At 36.5% G+C, this 11130-nt stretch overlaps 1 protein-coding gene across 1 annotated transcript; it reads left to right on the top strand.

Annotated features, from left to right (window-relative positions):
* Positions 1-203: 203 nt before the first annotated feature.
* Positions 204-6747, top strand: LOC112024341 (pyrophosphate-energized vacuolar membrane proton pump). The gene is made up of 8 exons (XM_065766992.1): positions 204-526; positions 2217-2791; positions 2884-3263; positions 4195-4281; positions 4377-4707; positions 5278-5688; positions 5964-6023; positions 6128-6747. Exons 1-8 carry the CDS (start codon positions 271-273, stop codon positions 6332-6334), a joined length of 2307 nt encoding a protein of 768 aa, XP_065623064.1. The 5' UTR covers positions 204-270; the 3' UTR covers positions 6335-6747.
* The last annotated feature ends 4383 nt before the right edge of the window (positions 6748-11130 follow it).

Here is an 11130-nt window from a genome sequence, read left to right as displayed (position 1 = left end):
GTAAAAAAAAAAAGTAATTTTTAATTTCAATCCACTATTGAATAAAAAATAAAGACGATAAAGCTAAAAAATAAAAAAATATTTTATGAGTGGGAATGGATAGTTACATTTGTACCGAATGCCCCATCTAAATCCTTCGTATATTGCTACATTTTTTTGTTACAATATATTGATTATGACCGGTAGTGAACACAGATCACTTCAAAAATTGTCTCTCTCTCTCTCTTTCTTATCTCGTTCTCTTTTGTTTGGTTGTTTTGAGTTTCGGATATGGGTGTGACGCTCCTACCAGATCTCGGCACCGAGATTCTGATTCCGGTCTGCGCGGTCGTCGGAATCATTTTCTCGCTCATCCAGTGGCTGCTCGTCTCGAAGGTCAAGCTCACTCCCTCGTCGGAGCGCGCTTCTGCCAACAACGGCGCCGGAAAGAATGGCTTCGCCGACCACCTCATCGAAGAAGAGGAAGGAATCAACGACCACAGCGTCGTTCTCAAGTGCGCCGAAATCCAAACAGCTATCTCTGAAGGTTTTTTTCCGTTCTCTTTCTCTTTCTAAATTTCAAAACTTTACGTCTCTTTCATGTTTTTTTTTTTTTTTCTGATAGATCTGCTTCTTCTTTATCGTGTGTTTTTATGGTGATGATAAGAAAACAGTTTTTTTTTTTTTTTTTTAAATTTATTTTTAATTGGTTTTGGTTTTGGAAAGTCTTTTGATTTTTAAAGATTTAATTTTGGTTGTGTAGGTATAATTGAGGTGGGTTTTGATTAAGGTGGGAATAATCTGAGCATGTTTAAGAATTTTTTTTACCATTATTATATATGGTTTAGATATGTGTGATATTGAAAGTGGTGGCTGGTTCTGGAATCTGGGCCCACTGGGACATATTTTACCTTATGTATTGTGATCAACATTGATTCTCATTTGTATTATATCTTGTTGTTTGTACGTTGGAAATTTCTAACTAGATCCCAATATTTGTTCTTTATATATGATTGTATATGTATGTATCTATGTGCGTGAGTGAGCCTGTGTTTATGCACACAGACTCGCAGACAAACATATATTAAATCTATCAAATGGGTACTCTGGATGCCAAACCACACGAGATTTTGGACTCTTGTCATAATTAGACTTATAAAGTATTCATGTTTTTTGTTTTTTTGTTGAGATATTTTGTGATTCTTCAAAGGGAAAAGATTCTTACACTCGTTAATGTGCATTCCGTGCGTGCAGTAATCAGTGCCTTTTAAAAATAATAAAACTCAAACATATCTATCTCAATCTTATGTCAATTCCCTCTCTCTCAATATGAGAGATTATTCAGTATGCTCCGTGCGTGTGGTACTCCTTTCTTGGGTTGCATAGGTGGAGTCCACAAACTCTCAAATAGCAATAGGTGTAATAGGTGGGGTCACAACACTCCTAAGAGGAAGGAGTACTATAGTGGGACCAGCACTGAATAATTTACCTTCCCATATGATGAACACAGAACTTTCCTTCTGCAGGATGTTTGTGCTGATTAGCCACCTTTTGACAGCATGAGTGATTATTATGCTAGATTTCGAAAAAAGTCCGATACTTATAGTGGTTGGATGTATTTACCAAGCCATCTGTGCTATGAGACTTTCTTGATCTGAACTTTTAACTACAGATACCTTTGAATTGAATAAAAGAATTGATCAGAGGGTGTAAATGGTTGTTTAATTTGATTATATCCTCAAATTTCACTAAAAAAAGTGTCTTTTAGTTATTGTTAATTAGTTTGAGATGAGCATATTATGTGGATCACGGAAGAGAATAATGCTACCAATCGAAGGTTTTTTGGGAGTACCATTTATCTTGGTCACATATCTAAAGATGGCCTCTCAATCAATGTAAAACAAAATGATGCATTTATATTGGTAATAGACCCTGCCATGGAGCTATTTCTTTCAGGGACCATTTTTTCAGGCATTGTTTGTACTGGATGAGGTTTAAGAATCTGATTTGAGGGACTTCTATATTCTGATGTATAGAGATATTGATGCGGTAAATAAGTTTAACAATTTGTTGTTGTCTTTTCGTTTCAACTTGCTGTGGTAATATAAGTCATGATATCAATTATGGTTTACCACCATAGCTTGGCAATTTTTGCATTTTCCTTAGTTCTGAACCTTGTCTTCAATTTTTTAAGAGTGCTTTATGTTTCACTAATTTTGTTTCTCTGAATATTACAGGAGCAACCTCCTTTCTATTTACCGAATATCAGTATGTTGGTGTTTTTATGGCGGCTTTTGCTGTATTGATATTCCTCTTCCTTGGCTCTGTGGAGGGTTTCAGCACCAAAAGTCAGCCTTGCACATATGATGAAACCAAGTCGTGCAAGCCTGCTCTTGCAACTGCTGTCTTCAGTACCATATCATTTGTGCTCGGTGCTGTCACTTCAGTTATTTCTGGCTTCCTTGGAATGAAAATTGCTACCTATGCAAATGCCAGAACCACTTTGGAGGCAAGAAAGGGTGTTGGGAAGGCATTTATCACTGCATTTAGATCTGGTGCAGTCATGGGCTTTCTCCTTGCTGCGAATGGTCTCTTGGTGCTTTTCGTTGCCATCAATCTCTTTAAGCTGTATTATGGTGATGATTGGGGAGGTCTTTTTGAGTCTATCACTGGTTATGGTCTCGGTGGATCTTCCATGGCTCTCTTTGGCAGAGTTGGTGGAGGTATCTATACTAAAGCTGCTGATGTTGGTGCTGATCTTGTTGGCAAGATTGAAAGGGACATTCCAGAGGATGATCCAAGAAATCCAGCTGTAATGATCTTCACACCTCAGAAAATTTTTAGTTTCTGACATGGATTTTATTTCTTCTTTTTTTAATATTTAAATAACTTCCATGTTTTCAGGTCATAGCTGATAATGTTGGTGATAATGTTGGGGATATAGCTGGTATGGGATCTGATCTTTTTGGCTCATATGCTGAGTCTTCCTGTGCTGCCCTTGTTGTTGCTTCCATCTCCTCCTTTGGGATCAATCATGAGTTCACTCCGATGTTATATCCTCTTATTGTCAGTTCTGTGGGTATCATTGTTTGTTTGATTACCACCTTATTTGCAACTGATTTCTTTGAAATCAAGGCTGTGAAAGAAATTGAGCCAGCATTGAAGAGGCAACTCATCATTTCAACCATTCTGATGACTGTTGGAGTTGCAGTTGTTAGTTGGGTTGCTCTCCCATCTTCCTTCACTATCTTCAACTTTGGAACTCAGAAAGTTGTCCATAATTGGTAAGCTCTTTTGGCTCATTAGTGCTTTCATTGCTTGTTTTGATGCCATTTGTTGCCTCAAATGAGGAGGCATTACGCCGTTCCTTGGAACTGTTAAAATGGTTTAGTTCTTTTAAAGACCACTATTGTTTCCAGAGAGAATCCTATACAGAATCTTCTATAGGAATATTTTCTAGTAGTGGGACACTATTCAGTGAAATCTGATGAGCACATTGAATGCTAGTTTCACCAGTAAATGATACTGTTTGTTAGGCTTATTTAGAGTGCCTTGAATAACACTTGTTTTTATTTTGAAGGCTGTAAGAAGGTATTTATTTTTTGCTGATTTTATGAAAGGTTGCAAACGCTTTCTATCTGAAGCAAATATTTGCTGTTGGATGTTCATAATTGTATCTATAAGTTAATGCAGTCTGGGGTTCTCTAACTGTAGAGGGTTCTTATTTTTGGGTTGTTGGTAATTATAGATCTATATTTGAATGGGATATGGCTTTAGGGTGCAACTTTACAATAGCTTACTCAAGCATTTACACTGGGAGTGGGTAGACTCAAAGGTTTGTCAGACTGGTTTAGATGGAAGTTAGTTTGTTACTTGGTAGAGTCGTGGGAATACCTCTTTCTTCCATATTTTGGCCAATACGATTAACTTACATTCCAGAACAATGGATTTTAGTAAATCCAACAATAAAGGGGATGGAATGAACAGCAGAAAATGTGGAAGATTTTGTTTTTTGATAAGCTAAAATTAGGTACTTGCAAAATAAATGTAACATTATTTGAAGTATGCTCTGAGGACAAAGTTTCAATTCGAATCTTTGTGTGTATAACTTACCCTAAAATAAAAGAACGGAATTGTTTTGGTTTTGTGTGCCTTCAGAATATCTGCTTAAATAGCTAATTATCCGAGCATGTTGGCTTTATTTTGTGTGTGCAGGCAGCTGTTCTTATGTGTTGCTGTTGGTTTGTGGGCTGGGCTTATTATTGGATTTGTAACTGAGTATTATACTAGCAATGCATACAGGTACTAGTTCTGGTTTCTGGCAACATTTATGTTTCTCCTTCTTTGTTGTTCAGTGTTTTTATAACCTAAATGTTGCTTTGCATTATTCCTTGCAGCCCTGTACAAGACGTTGCTGACTCTTGCCGTACTGGAGCTGCTACTAATGTCATTTTTGGCCTTGCATTGGGCTACAAATCAGTCATTATTCCTATCTTTGCCATTGCTCTTAGTATTTTTGTTAGTTTCAGCTTTGCTGCTATGTATGGTATTGCGATGTCTGCTCTTGGAATGCTGAGCACAATAGCTACTGGATTGGCAATTGATGCTTATGGTCCCATCAGTGACAATGCTGGAGGCATTGCTGAGATGGCAGGCATGAGCCACAGAATCCGAGAGAGAACTGATGCTCTTGATGCTGCAGGAAACACCACTGCTGCTATTGGAAAGGTTTGAAAATTTCTTCTTTCAAACCTTATCTGCCTCCCTTTTAATTTGTTGGTATCTGTTACTGGTGCTGGTCTGTATATATATCTTTTTTTTTTTTTGGGGGGTGGTGGTGGTGGTGGTGGTGGTATCATAGATGCATGGTAATGTACAATACAGGTCACTGACCTATAAAATAAAAGGGTAATATCTACCTCACTGCATCCCGTGGGATGTTGATGTGTTGATATTTGACTTCTTTTTGTGTGGATTTACAACACCCAAGTGGCTCAGTTGCCTAGAGAATTGGGCAGCCTTCTTGAGTGAGAGCTTTTACTTTGTCCTGTTTTGTTGCTTAAGAAAATTATGTATTTCCTTGCTCTGTAATAGAGTTTCAAGTTCATTTTATTATGATTATGGGGTGGTGGATGAGGGTGGGGTTTGAATAATTTAGCTATGGGAAAAAGGGAAAATCATTTTATTGTAAATAGTTAAATACATGTCTCTGAGTAACTACAATAAACTGGAATCCAAACAGAAATAGTTATTCATCCAAATGCAAACCCTTAATTAATGTTTATGCTTTTGCTCTAGGGTTTTGCAATTGGTTCTGCAGCTCTTGTGTCTCTGGCGCTCTTTGGTGCTTTTGTGAGCCGCGCAGGAATCTCAACAGTTGATGTCTTGACTCCAAAAGTGTTTATTGGTCTGATTGTGGGAGCTATGCTTCCTTACTGGTTCTCTGCCATGACAATGAAGAGCGTGGGAAGTGCAGCTCTAAAGATGGTTGAGGAAGTCCGCAGACAGTTCAACACCATCCCAGGTCTCATGGAGGGCACTGCCAAGCCTGACTATGCTACCTGTGTCAAAATCTCCACTGATGCTTCAATTAAGGAGATGATCCCACCTGGTGCCCTTGTCATGCTCACACCACTTATTGCTGGTATCTTTTTTGGTGTGGAAACTCTCTCTGGTGTACTTGCTGGATCCCTTGTTTCTGGCGTACAGGTAACAATTTAACCTCATTGCTTTGATAAGATTTCCATTTTTGTTGCACTCTTGAGTAGCATACTTTCTAAGCAATATAATAGAAGGTGTTATTTTTTGGTCACAACAGTCTAGTAGTCATTTGATATGGTATGCATGTTTAAAACTTTATGACAATTTAATCAAGATTTATTCAAAAGAGTTAATTAAAGCATTGCTTTAGGCATTTATTAATTTAAAAAAAAAATGATAAAGAGTGCTCTAAACAAAAGTTCCCCGTCTGTCTACACTTGCAGGTAGCAATCTCTGCGTCCAACACTGGTGGTGCTTGGGATAATGCCAAGAAGTATATTGAGGTACACAATTAATTGGTTTTTAGGAATTCTTTTTCTTGAGTAGCTATAAAAACCTATTGTTTTATGGTAAAACTCATGTTCTGAATTCCATTCTGGGATGATAGGCTGGTGCTTCAGATCATGCAAGGACCCTTGGTCCAAAAGGATCTGATCCACACAAGGCAGCTGTTATTGGTGACACCATCGGGGATCCACTCAAAGATACATCTGGACCATCACTCAACATTCTTATCAAGCTAATGGCTGTTGAGTCACTTGTGTTTGCTCCCTTCTTTGCTACACATGGTGGCCTGCTCTTCAAGTTCCTCTAAAACACAACGATGAAGAAAACAATGGGGGATGGTTTTCCCCTCTGTTACGACCTCCCATCTTCAATCTCTCCTAAATTCGCTTGGGCTCTTTCTCTGTTGATTCTTCTTCTCCTCCTCCTATTATGAAATAGTTTCTAGAGGGTGTTAGGCTTTAGAAATTATCTCTCTTATAGATGAACTGGTAGGGAGAAATATCCTCTTTTTAGGGGTTGATGTTGATGCTGATGATGATGATGATGATAATGGTAGTAGTGGTGGATCTGTGGAAAGCTGGGACTGCTTTATTAGTCATTATCCTTAGTAAAGACAGACAATTGTCCATTTTCTGTTATACTTTCTTTTGATGTTTCCTCTATCAACTTTTTGAGTTTAAATGTAAAGTTTATGATGTCTGTGAAGGTATTCATTTTTAAGGTCAGCTGGCACGTTAAACTCTGACAGATTTATAGTTTTTTTGTCACATATGTATGCAACCCTACTGCTAAAGTAGGGTGGTATGGGCCAAGATTTGGATCCGGTGAGAGTGAAGAATTATCAAGGTAAAAAGATTTTGACTGAAGGGTTTTAGATTAAAATGAACTTTAAATCTTTCAACACCTCAGTCCTTGAGTTGAAAGTGCAAATAGTTGGGTTTTTTTTTTTTTGGTCTTGTTAACTTCTTTTAAGATTTTGGGTATATGAAGGTTTCTATTTTTTGTAACATGATGGATTCTGTACTTTCGTAAGTTGGCAGATATGAGTGTAAAATAAAAGTCCAATGTGAAAAAAAGGTGCGACAGATATAGGATCGTGTTGGTGGAGATCTTTGCAAATCTCTAGGCTTGATTCGGGTTAGTGTGTCGGGTTTATGTTGTGTCAAGGTAGGGATATTCGACTAAATGGCTCAACCTTAACCCGACCCATTTAATAATCGTGTCATGATCTTTCAATTCTAACCCGATCTGTTAATAAGGCGGGTTGACCTGATCTAACTTATTTGACACGCTTAATAAACAAGTCGTGTTAGGTTAACACGAATGTAACATAACCCATTTCAATATGCATAATATTAAATACAACATCCATCTAGAAATAATTTTTTTACATTCCAAAAAACAATGCATACACTTCAAGTTTTCAACCCACGTTTAAAATAATATAGTTCAACAAAAATATAACATTCATCTAGAAATAAGTTCTTTACACTCCAAAAGAAGTGCATACACTTCAACCCAAATTCAAAATAACAAAGTTTCAAAAAAATAAAATAACATAGTTCAACAAATATATAATATTCTTGGAACTCGCCAAATGCTAAGTATCAATATTGAAAGAATTTGAGCAAACAGTAGACTAATCCTGACTATGGCCACGATTATCATCCATAGATTCTTTATTGATGTCCAAATTCATAACATCTTTCACAAGCTCATTCAATTTCATTTGTGTAAGTTCTATGCCAAAAAAGAAAAAGAAAAAAGTATTAATAGTTCTAGGATCTGTAAAGTTTCAATTTCCAATTATATCTCTTGTAAATTTTTATAATCACTCACTTTTCTTTCTTTATTTATAATATATGTTGGATATAAAAGGTATTTGACAAATCTAAAATAAAATAAAGATTTATTTGTTATATGAGTTAAATGAGTTATGTTAAGTGGGTCATTTTGGGTTGACACAAATAAATTGACGTGTCAAACATGTCTATTGCAAGTTACTCGGGTTCGTGTCGTGTTCGCGAATTAGACCAAATATTGACACCCCTAGGCTTGATGCCAATGATTTGTTTCGTAGTTGGTGTAGGTGTTGGTGGATGCAGAGATTTGCATTAAAGTGCTGCTTGTCCGTTACTGATGCTTTGGCACATCAGTACGAAAGGTCAATAATGTTCAATAATGAAAGGTCAATAATGTTCAAATAATGTAATGAAAGGTCAATAATGTAATGTCCTTCCCCCCAAATTTGAAAGGAAAATAAAAAAAAAATTCTCTCTTGACATCTATTTAACCAAATTATGTTAAATTGATACTAAAGAATGTATTAATTGGTCGTTTGGCTAAGGGTAGGCTTCCAAAATTATTGTTCTTATTGTTCCTTTCGGAGTTAAAATTTCTAAAACTTACCTGCCCGTTGCCTTTGGTGAGATATGACTGAAAAATCAAAACTCATCACCCCTTTTTTTAATTTTTGTTTTATAAATTGCAATTTGTGTATGTGTTTTGGGGAGCAGGGGTTGTTAAAGATATATTTACTAAGCAATATATATATATATATATATATATTTATTTTATGAAAAGAACAACGTTTTACAAAGTAAGGTTAATAAGAAACCAAACATTAGCATATTGAAATAGTAAGCACCTATATTTGACAATTCAAATTAAAATAATATTAGTTGAATATGTAGCTTAGTCTTCAATTTAAGCCTAATTGTTACTGGAAAAAAAATAAGACACCCCAAATAGAATTGAGTTTATAATATGCTCTTTTTGCTAAGGGATAATTACAGTAAACCCACCTGTGGTAAGGCCCGTTTTCACTTTGCCTACCCCTGGTTCAAAACTTATCACTTTGCCCACCTGAGGTACCTTCCGTTAGGGATCTGTTACCCACCTCTCCGTTTGCAGTTAGAAAAACACATTTTTAGAGAAAAACAAACATAACAAAGATCAAAAAGTTAGGGCTTTTTATTTCTTAAGAACTTCTATAAGAACAAAACACAGGAATAGCTCAGATCAAATGCTCAATGAAATCATTTTTAATCTGGAGGATGATGCAAAGGTGGGAGTATAGGACAATTCCTTCAATAAAGACTTCATCAAACAGTTCCTAACAATCCAATTACATGCTCCACACTTGGAAAACTCATTGAAACGTGGATTAGGAAGCAATTACAGAACTCAAAAAAGAATTCACAAAAGGGTTTATAAATTCTGAAACATTTCAAGTAAGAAAATGATATTAGTCCAATTTCACACTTTTTGATTCAACAATCAGCTCAAACTTCTGGGTTTGTTCAAATTTAAATTTAAAATTAAATAAATACAAAAAAAAAAAAAAGAAGCAAACATACAGATCCAAAAACAAGAATCCTAGGTTTCATATTAGCACAAATCCTAAAAAACATTTACAAAAATCCTACACTTGAAAAAGTGCTCTACTCTAATTTCACAAAAATCCTTTCAGACACTTTCAGTCATTCACAAAAATCATACACGGCTTCAAAACCCAGACCCACCACACCTAGCAACACAAACACAGACCCACAAGAACTGACACTCAAAACCAAAGGGATTGGTATGAAACTATTGCAAAAAATGGGGTACAAAGGCAGTGGCCATGGGAAGAATGCACAAGGGATTGTCACTCCGATCGAGCCCAAACTGCGCCCCAAGAACATGGGTATGGGCTTCAACGATTTCAACGAGACAGAAGATAAGAAGGGTTTGTTGGGTAGTGACTCTGTGGGTGTAGAGAGAGTGAAGGAGAAGTTGGGTTTGTGTTTGTTATGGGTTGGGGAATGTTTAAGGGAATTTCAATTAATCTTGAGTCCATCGAGCCAGTCGTGGTCGCTAACAGAGACGGTGAACGGTTCGCACAAGTTCGTGATCCGAGGCTACTCGTTGGCCAAAGGCATGGGAGTAGGGAAGCACATCGCGAGCGACAACTTCACCGTCAAAGGATATCAGTGGGCGATATATTTCTATCCCGATGGGAAAAACCCCGAGGACAATTCTGCCTACGTTTCATTCTTCATCGCGCTCGCCAGCGAAGGCACTGACGTCCGAGCCTTGTTCGAATTAACCTTAGTCGATCAAAGCGGCAAAGGAAAACACAAAGTCCATAGCCATTTCGATCGCGCACTCGAAAACGGTCCATACACTCTCAATTAATCTGGGTTTGAATTTTTTTTTTCTTTGGACTGAATTTGGGTTTGTTGTTTTTTCCTCCAATTTGTTCTTAGAAAACGGTCCATACACTCTCAATTAATTTGGGTTTGAATTTTTATTTTCTTTGGACTGAATCTGGGTTTGTTGTTTTTTCCTCCAATTTGTTCTTATAGAAGTTCTTAAGAAATAAAAAGCCTTAACTTTTTGATCTTTGTTATGTTTGTTTTTCTTTAAAAATGTGTTTTTCTAATTGCAAACGGAGAGGTGAGTAACAGATCCCTAACGGAAGGTACCTCAGGTGGACAAAGTGATAAGTTTTGAACCACGGGTAGGCAAAGTGAAAACGGGCCTTACCACAGGTGGGTTTACTGTAATTATCCCTTTTGCTAATTATGATTAAGCTTTGATAAATAGATTCTTTTAAAATTTTGGAATATTTCGAAAGGGGAGAAGTGTTTATTTTCTTTAAACTTTAAGGTGAGAGAGTATTTTTCTCTTCATGTTTGGGGTTTCCCAAATTGCAAGGGAGGGAAGTGTAATTACATTTTTTTTTTTTGGGGAAACTACCACGAAAGAACTAAACTAGAGTATTTGGCCATATGGGTGATGATAGGTTGTAGTTGCACAACCAGTCATGGTTAATTAATGGCTGGCTAGGGGCCTAAAATCAACAAAATCACATTTTGTGTGGGTTACATTTTTTTATATAAAAATTAATTTTATTTTTATAATAATAGTTTGATTCCAAATTTAATCATAACTTAATCTAAGTGAGAGCCTATGTACATTTTCTGTGTCTCTCTTCTTCTTTCTTATTTTCCTTATATTTGCCCTACTTTTAGTCAAATGATGTGTTGTCCCTGTATAGCTGGAGATATTTGTGTCCCATTGGGCTCTTCCTTCCTTATGTTCATCATGAATGGAGAC

Source organism: Quercus suber, unplaced genomic scaffold (genome assembly GCF_002906115.3).
Source record: "Quercus suber isolate HL8 unplaced genomic scaffold, Cork oak 2.0 scaffold_25, whole genome shotgun sequence".
NCBI lineage: Eukaryota > Viridiplantae > Streptophyta > Magnoliopsida > Fagales > Fagaceae > Quercus > Quercus suber.
Note: the sequence above shows the minus strand (reverse complement) of the source record. Positions and strands in the feature narration are given on the sequence as shown.